The sequence below is a fragment of the Epinephelus moara genome, chromosome 1 (genome assembly GCF_006386435.1).
Source record: "Epinephelus moara isolate mb chromosome 1, YSFRI_EMoa_1.0, whole genome shotgun sequence".
Lineage (NCBI taxonomy): Eukaryota > Metazoa > Chordata > Actinopteri > Perciformes > Serranidae > Epinephelus > Epinephelus moara.
Window position 1 is genome coordinate 3,051,339 of NC_065506.1, and position 20,747 is coordinate 3,072,085.

Consider the following 20,747-nt stretch of genomic DNA (forward strand, 5'->3'; position numbering starts at 1 on the left):
AACTTTGATGGCGTTTTCTGCGAGCGCGGCTGAGCCATTTTGTACCGCTACACGTGTTTCTACTGGGACTATGTTTACAAGCACAAGAGTTCAGCGAGCCACCAAAGGACCGCCCTGCAGATTTACTATTGGTTCTGCAACGTAGGGAATTTTTTTAAACTCTGAAATTGTATCCGTCCATCTAAACACAAAATCAGGGAGAAAGTCATCAGTCTTTAGTTAAGCAAAGCGTCTAAAGACTGACTTGTGAGTCTATTTCACGTCAGCATGATACGCAACCCGCCGGCGTTACTGTTTAATGGTGCCCAGCAGCATCACAAGGTGATAGGACAACAACTTAAGTTAAGGCAGCTTCCCGTGAGACTGTATCGCCAAACCGATGTTGGAAAATCGTAACCATGTGCGATTGTTGTTGAAGGAAAAAACAGTCAATTTACGGTGTTGTACTGACGTAGTGCATTTATTTTGAAAGAGACTTTATGCATACTGCACATTTCCTGTGAAAACGGAAGTGTACTTCAAAAACAGACAATGCATGTAATAGGCTGAGGTTGACAGGGAATCCTAGAACGTCAACAACCAACACACCCAGGGTACCTTGCATGTCAAATCTCAACATGGAAAGTCCATGACCAAACGTTGATATGTGACACGGTCAGAGTGAGAATGTGTTGCTGATCCTGGATAGATTTGCGTGTGTTGATCCCAAAGCCTGTACTACAAAGCCAGTTCAGCTTACCCAGGATATCTTTTCGTTATCTGGTTTGACTAACGTTTAATGTGTCAGATTAACACCTTCACCAATAGTCTCCTGCTGGATGGCAAGTCATCACACATGATCGAGCTGAAAGATAAGTTTTTATCACAGACTCTGTGAGAGGACACATGTTTAAACCTCCAGACTAAAATGTTGCATCATCCAGTTTCCTCCTCTGCCTCTGACTCATTCTGAGAGTTCTGCACAGGCCAGAATATTATGAATAATTGTGGGAATAATAGTCTGAACACCACAATCAATCACATATCAAACACTATTGTAAAAGTGTCTGTGAAGCTAATTAGAAACAGCTCAGCAGGAATGTTGAATGTTCTGTGTAGGCAGCAGCCGAAAGAAACAAAACTGCCATTGTAAAGATTTAATGGCTGTCACTTTGTGAGCTATGTACTGCTGACTGCCTTTCGCATTACCCCAGCCCCTGCTGTTCACCACCGAGCACCATTTCAGCTTGCTTGCATGGTAATTTATTACCATTTACTGTTATAAAGCAGATGTGACTTGTATCAGATGTTCCATTTGTTTTATCATTTCAGCAACACCTTCATAATAATTAGTCATTATATAAAAATATCAGTGGCACAATGATTCATAATTAACACTGCTAAAAAATGACCACTTTAAAATAAACTCATATTCTCTGCAAGTGTCACCAAGATGAAATCAGTCTGAAGGAATTATAAAAGTTAGAAAGACAATGTCAGCCATTTTGACAAACCAAATCTTTCTGAAATTAATACTGATGTAACCCTATGACATCTAAAATGTGTGACTGGACTAATGAGCCTTTTCCACTGTCAGTTTTGGCTGTATAGAGTCAAGCCATGCCGCACTGATGTGCATTTCCATTCGCGCCATGCCACGCTGAGCTGCGCCAGAGATGGACCATCTCCGGAGTAGGTCCAAAAGCCAGGCGGGCCACCCTCAAGGTGCCGTCTCACAGCCAACCCCTTCGACCTGCCTCTCCCCCTCCAACAAGTGTGTCTGTTACGAGACTCTACTCACCCCTGTCTGCAGGAGATCAGAGAGAAAGGCATTTTTAGAAGTCTCTGTGTGTTCAGCTCTCAGTACTTTTGTAGCTTCTAACTGAATCTTTGTGGTTTAGTTTCTCTCCTGTGTCCTGTTTTTACTTCAGATGTCTGCTTCATCTTACTGTTTGCTATCAGTTGTATTAGAAGTTGTGTGAAGCTGCTGCTCAAAAACTCCACATTTCCTTATTTTGCTGCTTCACAATAAAAGTTTTTACGTAACAAAATAACAGGGGACTTCTATTGTGAAGAATCTAAAGGAAATGACATGTTCTGCACTGAATAAGTGGAACTTTGTTAGTGGCTTTTCTTCAATAAAGGCAAGTCTAACAATGTCTAGCAGACATGGGGGAAAGTCACACGTGCTAGTCACAAGCAAGTCTCAAGTCTTTACCTTCAAGTCTCGAGGAAGTCCCAAGTTAGTTGTGGTGAGAATCAAGCAAGTCAAGTCCCTACTATAAGTCAAGCAAGTCAAGTCGAGTCATCGCTCAGGTCAAGCAAGTCACAAGTCAAGTCATATGTCACATACAGCAAACATCTCCTCATGATCCGCTAGCTACATGTCCTCTGAATATGCTGTGAAAAAGTCCAGTCTTTGTAGGCAGCCCAGGCTCAGCAAATGGCAACAAAAACATTTGGGTCCAGGCTGCACCAACCAGCCAACGCGAGACCAGCGAAAGCAAGCCATAGACTGTATATAAATATGGACGTAGTCACCGTGACGTCACCCATTGGTTTCTAAGGAACAGGTTTGAAGCTCAAAGTAGGCGGCTCTGGCCATCGCCATTTTGGCAGTGCCTGACTCCGCCCAACTCCCAGCCAATCAAAAATGGGCAAAAAGGCGGGCCAAATGAATCCTGGTTGCTTAAACATGCCAACCTCGCTCGAAGCTGCTAAGTTAGCTAAGGCTAACAAGCTAGGCTACTTTAGCTAGCCCTGTGGTGTTGCCTGCTCCCGCTCATGCACCCGCTTGGTGCCAGCTCCCTCACAAAACAAAATATCCAAAAGGCACAAACACGGCTGAGGTCAGGTTCAATGACTTGCGAATTAACTGAGATGACGCCTAGCAGACAGCCAGCGGCTAGTTAGCCACCCATGATGGCGCCTCCTGTCACTCCAAGTGACCACGCCCTTAATTATGCGCAACTTTAAGCCTTAATAAGATTTAAACGGATGAGTTATAAAAAAATTCACCCCCCCGTACAGTTGTCATGAAAGGGGAAATTAGCTGTAGAGACCAAAACCGTTTTTTGTACCAGGCTGTAAACATTCGCTTTTGGAGCCTGCCTCAAGTGGCCATTCAACGAACTGCAGTTTTTGGCACTTTCGCATTGGCTTCACTTGTCATCCCTGGAGGTTGCCGCTTGAAGCAAGCACACACACATGAACACGGTGCCCATGTCTCACGGTCTTGCACAAGTGCGCACACGTGAATTCGGTGCCCAGAGAGGCAGTTAGAGCTACAGGCTACAATGAGGCTAAAAACAAGTTCAAACAGGGCTCTACACTAACCTTTTTTTCACTAGGAGCACATGTGCTCCTAGTGAAAAAATTTAGGAGCACAGAAAGAATTTAGGAGTGCAGTGAAAATTTTTATAGGAAAACAACAAAATACAAAGGCTCCTCTGGAGCCACCCTCTCCTCCATCATGTGTGCGGTAAGGGCCCAGCACACACACACACACACACAAGGCTACATTGGGCCTACTGCTCTACTATTAGACACAAAGGATGTCTTTAGTTCACTGGCTTTTGTAGGTGGGTCGCCTGGCACAGTTTGTTCTTAACTTATCAGAGGAGGAGGGTGGCTGGTTGATTTTTATTTTATTTATTCATTTTATTTATTTTGATCCCCCCTGTAGCCACAAATATTTTTCCTTGAGCTTTTCGAAGTGACTGGTGGAAAATGCATGACCCTTCACCATGAATTAGATTTTTAAAATTTAGCTGAGTTTAAAGTTTAAAAATCTAATTCATGGTGAAGGGTCATGCATTTTCCACCAGTCACTTCGAAAAGCTCAAGGAAAAATATTTGTGGCTACAGGGGGGATCAAAATAAATAAAATGAATAAATAAAATAAAAATCAACCAGCCACCCTCCTCCTCTGATAAGTTAAGAGCAATCCTTCAGTGCAGTGAGGTTTGTGGACCGTTACCTGCCACAAAGAGACAAATGTGAACGGCTCGTTTCTCCTCTGACACGTCACATACCTGTGTGCCGCCACGGCTCGGCTGTTCAGGTACTTCTGGGCAGTCATGACACCAACGAAGAGGAAATTATTGGACCTGGAGCCGGGCTTCTCGGTCGCCAGTAAACCGTTATCTTGTGGCGGTGGCCATTTTGTGCTCTGCCATATTCCTGTCTGTGACCCCTGTTTGTGGCGGTGGCCATTTTGTGCTCTGCCATATTCCTGTCTGTGACCCCTGTTCAACCCACAACTGGCAGGATTCGCCAGTTTCTGCTGCTGGTTGAAATCTGTACTTGCACAGCGTGCTCCTGAATGATTTCTTTTGCTCGCACAAAACTATTTTTAGTCGCAAATGCGACTCCGTTGTGTTTGATAACATTGTTGAGCGTAAACAGAAGTGACTCCCAACGGTGCTTAGCATGCAGTCTCAAGTCTCAAGTCATGAATACAAAGTCAAAGTCAAGTCAAGTCTTTTATCAACATTAATCAAGCAAGTCTCAAGTGATCATATTTGCGACTCAAGTCAAGTCATGTGACTCGAGTCCCCCATCTCTGATGTCTAGCAATAAGTCTAACAACAAGGAAGAGTGATATCAGAAACAGTCACTGTGAGATGTTCATAAAGAGCTGCAGACAACAGGCTCTTGCTGCACCTCTGCAAACAGCTCAACAGGTAAACTTCTTCTTCCTGCTCAGCTGTGTGATGGAAAAAGACATGTGGCAAAAATAACAGGGGACTTTAGCTGTGAATGAGCCCACTGCTTAAACATCATCACCCAAGACAAGCCGTCATCAGTTAAAGACACACCTTCAAGTGGGTAGCCCTGCTGAGATGGAAACGCAAATTCCTGCCGTGCTGGTCTGATGACTCAAACCAAACCAAACCAAGCCAAACCAAGCCAGACCAAGCAAGCCCATGACTGTCGAAAAGGTGTTTAATTCCTAACCAAAATATTTCTGGATTTCTTGTGTAAAAAAACAACACATTTTAAGGTTAAATTACTGAAATACTGCAATAGTTTGAAAAAAAGTTTTGAAAATGTAGTGCCTTGAGTTAAATAACACACGATGATATAACAGCAGACAGCCTAGTCAAGCCGAACCCAGTTTTGAAAACAACACCTCCACCAAGTCTATGGACAAAAATTCAAACACACACACTTAGGCACACACTACACACACCTCATGCGGCAGATGAAAGACCGTCGGGAGCCCATGCACATCCTCATTGAGGACTGCTGTCCCTCCTTCTTCACTGTTCCTGTCTTCAGGTCCAGAATCCGTCCTGTTAACACACAAACAGGGCAGAGATAACATGTAGACTGGTAAAGACTCATTTACAAGAAACAGTAACTTCTCATATCCATCTGTATTTTGATTAGCAAACCTAAGGGAGGAGCAAATGGCCTTGTATGTGCTTACTAGGCTGAGACAAAAAACACACAAGCAGACACACCAATTTTGTCTATGATCCTTGTTTTATCTGTGGACATGTAAGCAGGAAAAAATAGTAAATGGACATTATTTATAAGACACTACTCTAATCTTGGTGACAACACAAACACCATCCATCCATTCACACACACTTGTGGCCGACACTACGATACAAGGTGCCACCTGCTACCTGCTCAGAAGCAATAAAAATGCACACACACATGCACTCACAAATGTAACAGTCATTGTGATCAATTTGGGGTTCATGGGGAGAGACATGATGAAAGAAAAGCCGACAGCAGGACCAGGGCTTTTAATCACTAATAGACAGACTGTTACATGTTCATTCTTCCCACAGGTAGTTCAAAATCAGTATGTCTCATACAGTAGGCAACTGGTGGCCTGGTGAGACCATCCTGATGACGGAACTTCAACATTCTGTTTTGCTCTCTGTATCAGTCTGGCCTGCACAGCTTTTCCCTCCCTTAAAATTATAAAGCAAAATTTTATCAGGGAAGGAAACAAACCAAGTAAATGAAAAATGATATCAAATAAACAGCAGGACTGTATGTTTGCTGTTTTTGCACATAGCACTCACTGGTGCTACAGAGGTTGAAAGATCTGTAACAAAGGCCAGTGAGCAGTGAACATGGTGACCAGCAGCAGCAGCAGCAGCAGCAGCAGCAGCAGCAGCAGTGGAAAGAGCCTCCAAAATATACTGCTTTATTTCCACTCAATGAAACTGACCTCTGAGAAATGCTGGGACTTCAAAGGTTGTGTACGTACTTGTGTATGTGTGCATGCTTGTGTGTGTAATTTCATCTTTCACAGCTCTACATGGAGGTTATTGTGTTGTATGGATAGCGTGGCTCTCCTGGGTATACACTGTGATTCAGAGGACCTCTGAGGTCACATGGACAGACTGACAGACACTAAGCTACTGTGGAGCTTCCACAGTATCATGCAGAGGAAGACAATTAACAAGGCAATGTTGCCCTCTAGTGGGCACTATGAGCTTGTCAGACACTTACACATTTTCAATGTCACTCTCACCATCAGTGTCTTAAAACACACAATACCCTTGTGAATGTAGAATTAGCATGTACCATGAGTGATAGAAGATATGGTGTACATTAAACATGGAGGACAAATCACTTGAGAAGCTGATCTCCCTGGGCCTGGTGTAGCCACAGCCACCTTTGAAGGTGCCTCTGTGAGGTTGGAAAATAATGCTCCACAACATAAGTTAGGTAACGTTACGCAATGGTAACTTTAAATTGGTCATAACATAACCTGTTGGCTCTGTTTGGGCTGGTTGTGGTGGTGCCATTTGTTAGTGTCAACTACAACAGCCTGCCTGTTAAAAGACTTTGATAAGGGGCTGGAAGACCACTGGGACAGTCTGTACACTTTTAAAACAGCTGCCCTCAATTTAAAAGGCTTGTACTCAATGGATGTATGAGATGCGATGTATGTTACATATGCTAGATGAATGTCACCCCTGAATTATCACCCCATTGCTTTTTTTGATTACTGTTTGCCTAGTACTTTTTGTTTTGTGTTGTTTATTTTCTATTCTTGTGCCTTTCCAATCTGATTTTCCCTTGTTGAATGTGCGTTAAATCTGAAACAAAGAAATAACAATAAAACTGTTAATAATACAAAAGAGAGTCAGCCCGCTGCCATTGTTTCTTGGCCAGGTAAAACCGTAGGCTCACCCTGCCTTGCCATAGCCAACCTCAACTCAGGACTTCTATTAAATATTGGGATTTATGAAACAAAGACAAACATATATTTTTGTACTTAGTGGTGTGGTTGTCAGTCTTGAGTCTCTTACCCGTTTGTACCCAGGTTAAACAGGTTCAATGTTAAGTTACCTGTGGGCCCACAACTCCTGGTGAAAACACTACTGACCAAACTTTATTACATGTTGTTGTGCCTGCATTTCAGAGCTAGAGTCCAAGTCAAGTCTTAAGTCTTTGAGCTCATGTCCAAGTCAAGTCTCAAGTCTTTAAGCTAGAGTCCAAATCAAGTCTCAAGTCTTTCAGCAAGACTCTAACTCAGGTCTCAAGTCTTCAAGCTCGAGTCCAAGTCAGGTCCCTAGTCTTTCAGCTCGAGTCCAGTCTTGAGACTTTAAGCTATAGTCTAAGTCAAGTCTCAAGACTTTAAGCCATGGTCTAAGTCAAGTCTCAAGTCTTTGATTGTTTGTAATGAGTGTTTATATAATTTGCTGCCGGCCATTTGTCATTTTTGGCAATAGAGGGACTTAATATCACATAGGGCTGTGCGATATGATGATATATATCGTGTGACGAGAGAAAAATGTCTATCGTTTCATATTTTGCTCTATCATTTATATCGTTGTGACGCAAATTACACTTTTTACGGCAATATTTTTCGTCATTTGGAGTCTGTCCATCTTTTGCACGGATCACATTGATAAATTGCTCTTCTTGGTTTTTGAATTCGCAAAGCTTTTACGGCACTTACAGTAACATAACGAGTTTATATAACTCCACTGCAGTCTGTCTCTGCTTCACTGGCTGAGCCCCGCAACGCTGAGAAAGAGCAGACAAGCAGCGACTTATTCAGACCAAATCAGGTGGTGCGGACTACAGACTCAGTGTTGAGCGGAGGTGTGTGGGCGTGTTTGTGCTTTAGAACCTAACCGCTGTGAAACAATCAGAAAATAACGTTTTATTGATCTGATTCACAAGCTTTCTCGCTACCAGCGCTCCCGCTCTTCACTCACTCTCTAGCTTGCTCGACCACAGCTGCTCGCTCTCTCTCTCTTTTTCTCTCATCTTCTTTAAAATGAGTCGGTAGCAACTTTTTATCATTGGATTAAAATGTGCTATATCGTGATATGTATCGTTACCAGAATATGAAATGACCTATATCGTGATATGTATCGTTATCGGGATATGAAATTACTTATATCGTGATATTTTGGTCATATTGCCCAGCCCTAATATCACAGTACGTTACAATATGTATCTAACAGTCATAATTACAAAAGTAGCAACAGTACTATAAGTAATAAATGCTGTAGTAGTATGCAATAGATGGAAAACACTGATATATAATGTGTAGATGCTGTTTAAAATGAAGATTCTGCAGCTGCAATCTGTCCTTTAAAGATTGTGAGACACACACACACACACACACACACACACACACACACAGAGGTCTGTGAGAGTGAAGGCGTTGTCATGACGATTAATGAGTTGCATGCAGCAGAGGGAAAGACAAGCTGTGAGACCAGGCAGATGGTCTTTTTTTGAAAGCGAAATCTTACTTTAAAGGGCAAATAGCTCACCTCCTGTTGGATTTAGGTCAGGGGTGTCAGCAGTGATTTGTAGGTCTTGAAGAGAGGAACAAGCCAGTTTTGGTTTGATCTTTCTATGCCATTCCTACGGGCCGCAGCGGCCATTTTAGTGTGTCAAGGTGGCGCTAGAGAGCCCATTTTGGCACTTCAGGGGTTAATGTTTTCATTTTACCAAATTTTTGATAAAATCGGCCAAGGTCCCTAATTATCCTGGTACAGGCTCGCGGGTGTGTTGAAGTCTATTCCAGCTGTCACTGGGCGAGTGGCAGGGTACACCCTGGACAGGCTGCCAGACTATGACAGGGCTGACAACCATTCTCACTCACATTCACACCTATAGGCAATTTAGATTCACCAATTAACCTAACCTGCATGTGTTTGGATTGAGAAATCCCATGCTGACATGGAAAGAGTGAGGCGAGAGTGACGTGAGAGTGATGCGAGAGTGCTAGAGTGCTAACTACTGCAACACCGTGCCACCCAACTCAAAATATGTACTGTATTATTAGCATTCCTTATCTATAAACATATAGTACCAGCAATGATTTGTTGTTTGGTTTGTTTATAATCATTTACCATCTCTGTTATATGGCAAATGATCTCTACTCTGCTTGGACGGTAAGGAGCTCCCTCTTTGTTTTCTCAGTTTGCGGACAATTTTTACCACTGTTCTTTGAATTAGCTGCTGACTGCTATCAGCTGCTTTTTTAATCTCCCGTGTTGGGTTGCACGGATAACATGTTGTCAAAACGTCACACCTGTGCTGCACATGATCTCATCCTGCTGGCTTTCCTCTTTATACAGACAGCACTGCAGTGCTGTTACTATCTCTGATGCCACCTTAAAGGCAAGACAACTCTCTTCCCCCATTTCCACAACTGTACCTTTTATACAGAACTGTGAGGGAGAATAACAGTGTGACATTCCTGCCTTGAAGATGCAGTGTAAAAGGAGCTAGAGAAAGCGGCAGTAGAGTGACTGGCTGTGGTTGCCTTAATTTGTGATTTATGCACCATGTCTGGTGTCTACTTTTGCTGGTATCATTAGTTTAAATGGTGGATATGCGAAGTCAACTCTGAATTGGCAATTTTGCGTTTTCAGTTTTGGTTTATTTTTTACAAGGATTAAAGCTGTGTCCAAAAGATGCATTGGGGGGGCTTTGAGGTTGAATGATGCTGCGTTTTAGCCAATCACAGTGAAGGGGGCGGGGCCGAGACATGCAGGTGTCCCCAGAAAATGTGTACATACAGAAACAGCAAGCTCTACGTCCATGGCGACCACTCCACCCAAAACGCTGTCTCGTCAACATGTAAAACATGGACAACAGCACAACTTACCCCTGCACTTCCGTTAGTCGAAAAACTCGCCTTTTTTTTTTTTTTCCTTAACCGATGGATTTCCAGTTTGGTCTGAGCCTAATCAGCACTGTGGGTGTGGACAGCTCAAGGTGGTCAGAGATCATGAACTTTGGCAGGGCCATTGAAACCAACCAGCTGCCTCTCTCCATGGTTGATTATGGAATTCAGTTCCAGATGAAGCTTGAGAACACATATTTCGCCGCACCAGCAGCAGACTTCGTTAAAAACTTAAAAGAATAACTGCTTGAATCTGTGAAACAAATGAAATAACTTCTGCCAACCAACAGGGCCTTGAGTCCATCTACGGGGCTCAGTGAAAAAAACCCAGCCTGCATCTCTGTCATGTCTCTGACTGTACACAGGAGACATCAGAAAGCTTGATCCACAGTGGAGAGTGCTAGACACGCTTCACTGGAAGAATACAGACAACTGAAAAACCAGACAGCTCTGGACTGAAGTGAGAAATCATAAGGATGCTGCCGGTGACAAGGACTTTGCTGAACTTGGATCATTCACTCTCTCACTTCTGGCATTGTCATACAGCAACGCAGCTGTGGAATACATGTTCTCAGAGATGAATTTGATCAAGACCAAACTGTGTAATCAAATGAAGGACACGTTCAGGCCTTCAAGCAGAGACTAGAATCTGCTGTGCCATCTCTGTGATAAATATGAATAAGAAGTTGATCATTTAGTACAGAGCTACCAGAGCTACACACAAATAGCGCCTAGAAGAAGATCAGCTCTGAACTTAGGATTTCATGGAAATAGGCTATGATACAGTGCTTGATAAGGTTGCTTAGCAACCTCAGAGGCAACCTGCCTTCACACTCTTGTAAGCTAGAAGCACACAGCACCTGACCTTAGGCGATTAACAAATCCAACTACGACCATTTATTAAGCCTGAGGGATGATTCAAGTCCAAAATGGCTGCTCTGAATAATCCCAGATAATGACCTGCAAACTATGTTTCCAGATGTTTGTGTTGCGCTGCGGTTATCTCTGACTCTGCTCGTCAGTCACTGCTTAGGTGAGCGGTCATTCTCTCTCTTCTCCAGGATTAAAAATGAACTGAGAACAAAGTTGATGTAAAAACACCAGAGGGCTCTTTCTCTCATGGCAAATGAGAGCAAACTGACAAACACATTGGACCTTGGTGATATCATGGATGATCTTGCACAAGGCAAAGCCAGGAAAAAAATGCATCGCATAAGATCGATTCATTTATAAGGTTTTCCTTCTATGTGTCTGGGCCCAGGGGCCCATTGTTTCATGAGCTGCCTATGCATTCAAGAACACCCCCAGTCCCAGTCTGGTCTGATTCTGAACTGTTGCTGGCACTAGAGTATGGTTAATCAAAGTTAACTTCATAAAATGTGACATAATGTCACAAAATAGCAGAATAACTTAACAAAGGTTCTAACACACAAGCAGACAGATCAACAATCAACAGCAGGACAGATAGATAATGAAGCCAGGTATAGGGATACTCTAAGCAACTGGCTGTGTTTGACAACAGGAGAAAGAGCTGGGTATTATTTGTGAAAAAAAGTTAGCACAGTGGCTGTCTAAATTGAAGTACCTATATCTGCATGTTGTGTGGGACAGGTGGTTATGAGGACTCCCACCTGCTCTTGTCAGATATTCTGCAAATCAATGATTAACAAAAGCAAAAAAAAAAAAAGAAAACCTTCAACTGAAAGAGAATTTTTGGTGACAGTACTTTCTCTACCTGTCATGGAGTTTTCTGAAGTACTGAGCTGTTCCCTGAGCTTGTCCACATCGTCAGGGTGGACCTGTTCATACAGGGTGCTGCCAAACCACTCTGACTGGGGATGGTTCAGCACGGGCGTAACGGAATCCGACACATAGATCACCCGTCCCGTCTCTGCAGCAACCACAAACAGAAAGCCATCTGCCGCCTCCAGAATCAGATGCTTCAGTTCCTACAGGGAGCAGAAAGGAACATGAGAACACAAACAAACAAACACACACACACACACACACGCACGAAGATCAAAGACATGTTCATTAATGAACTAAACTTAAATCGTGTTATGGATCTGGACTATAAGGGGGAGGAAGTGTTATATATTTTTGCATTCCATTCAAATTAAGAGGCAGAGTTAAAATGTGGGGGGGTAGCTTATTTATAATAGACCTGTATGTTGTATTACATTCACTACTTAGCCATGATTACAAACAAGGGTAAGAGTCCGGTAGTGCTGAAGGGGCACAGCGCCTTCTTCAACTCAAAAACACCTGAGCATTTTTAAAACTACAATGCCTGAATGCACCAGTCAAGTTTCTCTTACAGTTTATATTCATGTCCTTCACACACACATTACGATGTCACGGTAAAGTTAACCTCTGACCTTTCACGTATAAAATTTCATCACTTCATTGTTTTATCCTATTAGACTTTTCTGTGAAATTTTGTCATAATTAGTGTAAGAATTCCTGAGTTATGGCCAAAAACACATTTTTGAGGTCACACTGACCTTGACCTTTGACCTTCAACCACACAATTGTGACCAGTTTATTCTTCAGTCTGGGTGGACGTTCGTCTAACAATTGAAGAAATTTCCTTAAGGTGTTCTGGAGATATTGGCCCTCATTTATCAATCTTAGGTGGAAACGGGTGCAGATCTGAGCGCAGGATTCATCTTATGCTAAGACACACGTGTGATGTATGAAACGTTCGTATCTGATCAATCCCAGCGTACGAATGATCAGGCCTTAAAAAATGCGGTGGCTGAAATCGATCGTCATTAGCATGTCACGGCCTTAAATATTCATGGTTCGGAGGCCTCGCCCTTTGAGGTCACAACATGGAGAGGAGAAATATTGCAAAGAAGAGAAACTTTTCCGAGCTGGAAATTGACACCCTCACGTCTGAGGTGGAGGTAAATAAAGACGTGCTTTTTAGAAGTTTAAAAACTGGCATTAAAGGAGCCCATAAAAACGCTGTCTGGAAGAAGATCACGGTCAGTCAACAGTGACAAACGGACTCCGGCTGAGGTTTGAATAAAATTCTCATTAAGTAGCCTATGACTAATGATGATGATAATAAAAAAATGAATCTTATATACATCCATAGCCCAATAGCCTATGCCTGGTAGTTGATCAAGTCACAATTCTTTACGTTTAGGTCAAGAAAAAGTGGTCAGACTTAAAGATGGCAACAAAAAAGCGTGTTGCAGGGGCATCGGTGGCTTAGTTTGCTGCATGTCATCCCCCCTCTCTCTCCCCCTTTCACGCTTACCTGTCCTGTCCATTAAAGGCAAAATGGCCATAAAAAACAAAAAAAGTGTGTTGCTGCACTTAGGCACAACAGCACGCAGACTGGAGGAGGCCAACCAGACCCAAGCCTGACCCTGACGGGGACCAAGGAAAAAATCTCCTCACTAATCGGGTCAGAATTTATCTCTGGCATAAGTGGTGGTGGTGGTGGTGGTGGTGGAGACACAGACGCACTTGTGTCGGAGCTAGAGCAGAATGGTAACTAACAGCCCTTCTTTTGTTTGCATTGTATAATCGGACAGTTAATTTAACCCTGACAGTACACTATTGTCCAAAGAAATAGGCTTACACATGTTACACAGGTACACATTTTTATTGTTTCTTTTAAATGCTGTTTCAGAGCCAGGCACCAGCGGCATGGCGTCCAGGTCTTCTCCCTAGAGCAGTCCCACTGAGCCAGACCCACCGAGCCAGGCAACCGAGGGCGAGCGCATGCCCTCCACCTCTCGTGCTGGGCCAAGACCCGCAATCATCACGGCAGAGGTCCTGGAAAGGCAGACAGAAATATACCGTTTACTGACTTCAGTTGTTAGCACGCTTAAGGCAATTAATAACACGCTAAAAGAAATTAACGGGAATCTAAAAAAAAGACCTGAATAAAATGTTTAAATGACTAAACGCTGTCCATTGTCTGTACTGAATATCCCTATAGCCAATAGCCCCTAGGCTATACTTGCATTACATTACTGATTAAATACTGTAGAGCACTTTAACAACTTTAAGGTATACTTTACATTTTAGAAGCAATGAATGAGGTCCTGTTTCCTCCGTATAGCCCCCAGTGGAGGCTGTGCTGGCCACGGTTCCATGGGCATTGGTTCATCTGGCTGCGCCGGCACATCAAACGGCACTCCATTGTCTAAAGCAATATTGTGCAAAACTGCACAGGCCAAAATGATGTCGCACACCTTTTCTGGGGTATACAGCAGCGTTCCCCCTGCTGGTCCAAGACAGAGCCACCTGCCCTTGAGCAACCCGAAGCAGGGCTCCTACGTGACCTGTGTGCGTGTGTGCGCACTGTTAAACCTGCGCTCCTGCTCTGTGGCAGGGTTTGCCAGCGGGGTTATATGGTATTCCGTGAGGGGATAACCTTTGTCACCTAGAACAAGAACCATACCAAAATGTTAATAATTTAATAGCCTACTTTGTTTAGATCAATTTAACGCAGTTTACCTACTTACCGAGGAGATGACTCTGGCTCTTTAGTGCGTCCTCCCGTAGCCGTGTGCCCACTCTACTGTTATGGAATATAAATGAGTCGTGCGTTCAACCCGGCCACTTGGCTACGATGTTTAGTAGTGATAGCCTGGCATCACAAATTACCTGTACATTAATAGAGTGGTAATTTTTGCGATTGATGAATGCGTAATCATTCATTGATGGTGGCTTCAGGCGCACATGAGTGCAATCAGTCGCTCCAATTACATTTGGAAACCCAGCAATCTCATAACATTGCCTTTTAAACACAGATTGCTGGGGATCATTGTACGGGAACCGAATGTAATTGCGGGAGAAGGACTTGATTGCTGCCAACACTGCTGGCATCGTCCTGCTGATAGTTGGCTGGGAGACCCCAGCCCTGTCCCCGATCTCCCACTGAAAGGTCCCGGTGTCCAAAAAAAAAACCCCAGCGTGGCGAGCACCTGCACCGGCACAGGTAAGGCATTTGACCTTCTGGTTTCCCTCTTTAAGCGGGCTTCTAAATTGTGGCATAAAGCAATGATCACATGCCTTGGGAGCCGAAAGTGACTAATAAGCCAATCATCACTCTCCATGAGACAATCCATGCGGTCCCTGAAAACTCGCTCACGTCTCACACCCGCGTACCACTGTTGCAACACAAGCAAATCTGCCATTGTCGAGATTTGATAACTGTCAAAGCTCTTGTTTAAATAGGGGAGTGGATATAAATCTAACCAACCACAGTGGACATATCTTACCAGATGCTTTTGATTGCTTGAAATTGTGTCACACTCAGGCTTTGATCGAAAACACCAAAAACAAACAGAGAATTTTGCCAATGAGTTCCTTTGCAAACACAGATTTCTGTTTGTATATGTCAAATTTTAGAGTATAATAATGTACAGGCCTATCTATTAAATGTATAGTTATCATGCTTAGGCTGTTTATCATATTTTTTATTTTCTAAAAAAAAGAGTTAAGTATCAGTAAGAACATAGGCTATTTTATTTTATTTTGTTTTGTTTTATTCATTCTGGGAATCCTTTTTTAATATGTACTGAATATGTGGCTGCTTATGCTTAGATGACAAGTTTGAGGTTTGTTTAATAATTATTTTCAGACTCAGACAGATTTTGCTGTGCTGCACCGCAAATCCACACTGACTCAAACTTGCGTACACGAGATGAGACCTGACGTAAGATTTGATTGTAGCGTCCGCTCACATCCAAATTGATAAATGCCGAGCCTTGCGTGGAAATGGTCGTGCACACAGTTTTCTGCCGTACATTCGTCTGATAAATGAAGGCCTTTTTGTTCACTAGAATGAGACAAATGCAAGGTCACGTTGACCTTTGGCTACCAAAATCTAACCAGTTCATTCATTCATTCATTCATTCATTTTCAGTAACTGCTTATCCTTTTGGGGGTCACAGGGGCTGGAGCCTATCCCTGCTGACACTGGGCAAGAGGCAGGGTACACCCTGGACAGGTCGTCAGACTATCGCAGGGCTTAAGCAGTTCATTGTTGAGTCAAAGTGTATAGATGTGCCAAATTTGAAAAAAAATAAAAAAATCTGTTGAGGCGTTCTTGAGATGTCACGTTCACGAAAATGGGACGGACAGACGGACAGATGTACTGCAGTACAGACAGACAGACAGACAACCCAAAAGCACAATGTCTCCAGCCACAGCTATCGCTGGCGCGGAGGCATAAAAAGAAAGTAGCTGGGGAGAAAATCAAACACTGAGCAGATCGTGAAAGGTTCAGTATATTAGTCAGATACAATGTTTTTATATGTACAATTTCTAAATTGTGCGAGCGCTTATCCTGATGCACAGAATAATTCTACATGCATACTATTATTCTGTTATGATCAGGTTTTTGAAGCATGTCAGTAATGCATGTAAAAATGTAGAGCATTGTAAGCATTTCCCCACATTCATGTAGGGAGTCCCAGGTGTTTTTGGATATGATGGAAAATGTTCATCTTGCTCTCCCGAAGGCCATCCGAGCTGAGCATTTTCACTATCATAATGTGTGAATGAATTTGTAGAAATGAGTTTTTACTTTGATATGAAAATATTTTTCACTACAAAACTCAATGTGGTGACAAAATAAAACCATTAACAGTGCAAAGAGTTTTGGTATGTTTGGTGTTTCTGTGTCCTGTATGATAGAGCTCTGGCTCTCTGACAATACAGTACCTGTTCAGTGAGAAAGGAGGGCTTATAGGCCCCATCAGTGGACGTGTTGCCAGTGCCCCTCATGGATTTCATATGGGAGACAGCCATTCGCAGGATGGTCAGTTTATCAGGTTTTCGGGCCAGGGCACTGCAGGTCGGCACCATGTCTGACAGCTCAGTGATGTACTGGGTCATTTTGTTGCGTCGGCGTCTCTCAATCTCACTGTGGTTCTCTCTAAACAGAGAAAGGAGCAGTTAGGTGCTGGAGACTACAGACTGGGAACCACTAGCTGACTGCTAATTCTTTCATTTGGGGATGTATTTCTTATTTGAGTTTTCCTCAGTGGAAAAAAAAACAGAAGTGCTTATAATGACTCAGGTAAGCCAGGAAGGTCTTCTATGAGTAATGTTCCATTGACTGAGGGAACTTTCCTTAAGACAGCAGTAGGGAACCACAAAGTTAGGCCACAAAAGGCTTTTAGAGGAACCTACTGCATTCTGTATTTGTGGGAAGATTACATGTACTACCTGTATCCCCTTCAGACCTATTAATATGCAATCAAAAACCTTTTACTGAGGTTGAAGTTGCAGGTACTTTTCCTGTCCCAATATCTATTATTTTGGGTAGTTTCTTGCAACAATAAATAAATAAATTAAAAGCCCCAAAGGTAGGTTTCTTTCTAAATGTTACTGTCATCAGGGGAAAAATCTAAATAACACTTCTCTAGTTGTATAAGGACTCAGCAGGTTTAGCTGCAGGTTTTAGAGGCTGGCCCATACAACTAGGCAATATGGCAAAAAAATATATACATATATACCACAATGTATATTTCTGATATCGGTTGATATTTATATATATCGTGATAGTAAGTCAATATTTCTGCTGAGCTTGAAGATTCCCTTAAACTTAAAATTCTTAGATTGAAGTCTCAGGATCAACAATTGTTTGAGTGGCAAACAGAAAATCTATTTACATAAATTAATCATACAAAAATTGAAAAGAAAATCTGTATATCTAAGCAATGTGAAAGGTTCACAGCCACATAGCTTATATGGTCAGTAGTGAGTCAGTTATGTTCATCTGTGTGATCCCTCAGTTTTGAACCTACAATGTATTTCACCATTTAAATTGAGAAACTGCATATCTAGCATGTTTAATTATTCACTCATGTACTACTCAGTTATGTTGCAGTTTATTGTTAGGGGTTTTCTCTGAGTGCCTCATTGTTTATTCCAAGATTGTGTCTAATTTTTGGTGTTTTTACTGTGCATGTTTCCTTGGATGGTTATTTTTGTTGTGCTTATTTTGGCAGGACTCACCCACTTGGTAAAAAAGGGGGCTTTAAGTGGTCAATGTGTTAACACACCAGAGGTCTTTGTGTTCTTGTTTATTACATTTAAGGCTGTTGGGACTGTGGAGCTGTCATTTTCTGTGCCAACACAAAATCTCCTGTGCTGGTGTGCTCACCACTCCTATCTATGTGACAACTGAAAACATCATCTGGTGAGTTTAGCTAACCCAACCAACCTGCTGTGCCTCTTTTGAAAAATGGGCTGTTCCTAAATGACCGTTACATGATTGATTTAAGAGCTTCATTTCTGTGATGTGATTTGTTGCTAGCACATTGTCAAGCAACGTACCAATCAGTATTTCTATTCCCCAGCCCAACTGACATCTGCACACCTGTTGAGTAAACTGCGCCTCCACCACAGTGTAATGGTTTCTGTGGCCAGACATCTGGCATAAAACACGAGCTTGGTAAGACTATCCCGATGATGTGAGCTCAACATTCTGTTTTGCTCTCTGTACCAGTCTGGCCCCACTGCTGCCCCAAACACTTTCCAGAAATTAAAATCCAATCAAGGCCAATCAGGGATCTGCACCATAGTTGAAAACATAAGCAGCCAATCAGGGACTGTCACAGTTGATGATGTAAAATGCAGGCCGCAGCTGGCAGAATAGTGATGGAGGCCCACGAAGCAACAAGCGCTAACTCTAAATTTAGTAAACACAGCAAAAGGTGAGTTTCTTGGAGGAAAAGATGTTTTTGACATTCTCAAGACTTGATTTGACAAAAGCTTGATTTATGAACTTGTTCTGTTGTTGATGAAGATGATGTTCCCCAGTACAAATCCAATGTTCATTGTTATTTTACCACTGATTGCGCTAATTGAGATCAAGATACAAGAGGCTTCAAAGCTGGGAATCACAGCCATGCAGATTGGTGCTCACAATGCTTCGGACATCCAACAAGGACGCTGCCAGCTGGTATTAGGCAGTCCAGAGGCCTTATTGCTCAATAAGAAATGGTGAAAAATGCCGGCAATGTGCCTGTGTATCTTAAAAACCTCATGGGGATTGTTGCCAACAAGGTACATATCACATTCAAATGGTAAATATAAATAAATTGTATTTTTAGATCTACTGTTACATCTAACGTAACAACATATTTGTAACATGTTTTGTTACTGTCAAGGCGAGCACTCTAGTTCATTGACAGTGTTTGGATCACAGTAGGACTAGACTGATACAGAAAGCCAAATGGGATGTTGAGCTAATGTCATCAGGATGGTCTTACCAGGCTAATAAAAAGAACTTTCATATGGATGGTCAATGCTAACAGGCTAATACATTATTTCTAATATACCAATATTGACCTAATGTATTGGTATACAAACACCTATCCTGATTTTTTTGGCACCAGCTGTTAGTATTTCACTTTGTTGGGATCAGAACAGGGGCCGTATTCACAAAGCTTCCTAGCACTAAGAGTTGCTCCTAGTGACAAAATTCTAAGAAAATTCTTAGAATTGTGATGTTTTCTAAGAATTTATCCTAGTCTTAAAGTTAAGACTAAATCCTTGTAAAGCAAAGAAAGAGCATCTTAGACCTTAAAAGAGCTCTTAAGGTGAAAAACTGTTAGGAGCAGGGAGGAAGACTTTTAAGAGACTTAAGAGTTTTTTAATCAGAGGAGAAAATGGTGGAAACACAGAGATCAGAGAAATATTCTCCAAACAGTGCATGGCAGTGAGTAAATGAAATGTCACAAATTAGATCACGCAGGGATAATGCATGTGGTCAATTTCATTAGAGATATGCTCACATTTCCCACCAAATGTTATAATGCCAGAAATAAATGATCACAACACTAAGATATTTGGAAAACTGGAAAAATGCAACAGTGCAGCAGTGATGACTTGGGTCTGTTTCAGCCTCCCATCAGCAGAGTGATCACACTAACAATGACAACACTTCCACAGTCTCATGTTGTCACGCAGTCCATTTCATTTCCACTGGGTGTCCACACCTTGCAGGCTCACAAAAGGGCATCTGTGACAACCAATCACAACCACGCCTCTTCACTAAGATAAAAGTTTCTGTCCCTTCCTCACTCGGAGTTGCTCTGAGAACTTTTCTAAATCGCTATTAAGTAAGGACTCCTTACTAAAAGATTTTAGGTTAAGTTAGGAGCTCTCTGATAGCGGTTTCACACCGGCAGGGTACCGGCACGGTTCTGGTTCTGGTTCTGGCTCCGTTCTGGAGTCTCAGAACCTTGGTGCTGTCTGGCGAACCAGCCCGTGTCCACACCAGTTTAAGCGAAACCAAAGTGGGAGGACATTACTCCGCGTCACTCAGGTGGAAGTAAACATAGCGGCAAGCAGAAATAAACACAGCAGCCGGCAAAATGACAGATCGCATGGATTATCTGCAAGCTTTCGCTTTGTTACTCTAGTAACATATACGTTTAACATATAAGGCGAATGGTATGTAAAAAGTATATGCTCATGTTTTTATAGATATCTATGGTCTTCACAGCCTAGAATGTCACATGCCCACTTACTGTATGATGTCACGGTTCGCAAGGAAAAAACAACTATTTTTTGGTTCTACTGTGAACTGACTTTTCAGGTTCCGAAACTAATTATTTTTTCGGTCTGAACGCGCCGGCCGGTTCAAAATTGGGCT

At 42.5% G+C, this 20,747-nt stretch overlaps 1 protein-coding gene across 2 annotated transcripts in view; it reads right to left on the reverse strand.

Moving 5' to 3' along the window:
• The window catches only part of arnt2 (aryl-hydrocarbon receptor nuclear translocator 2), a 150,489-nt gene that overhangs the window by 89,259 nt on the left and 40,483 nt on the right, over nucleotides 1-20,747 (reverse strand). For both annotated transcript variants that reach the window (XM_050041162.1, XM_050041172.1), the window contains 3 exons: nucleotides 16,802-17,015; nucleotides 11,844-12,057; nucleotides 5,174-5,276 (listed from right to left, as the gene is read on the reverse strand). In XM_050041162.1, coding sequence (XP_049897119.1) covers nucleotides 5,174-5,276; nucleotides 11,844-12,057; nucleotides 16,802-17,015 — 531 coding nt within the window. The remainder of the gene's footprint in view (nucleotides 1-5,173; nucleotides 5,277-11,843; nucleotides 12,058-16,801; nucleotides 17,016-20,747) is intronic.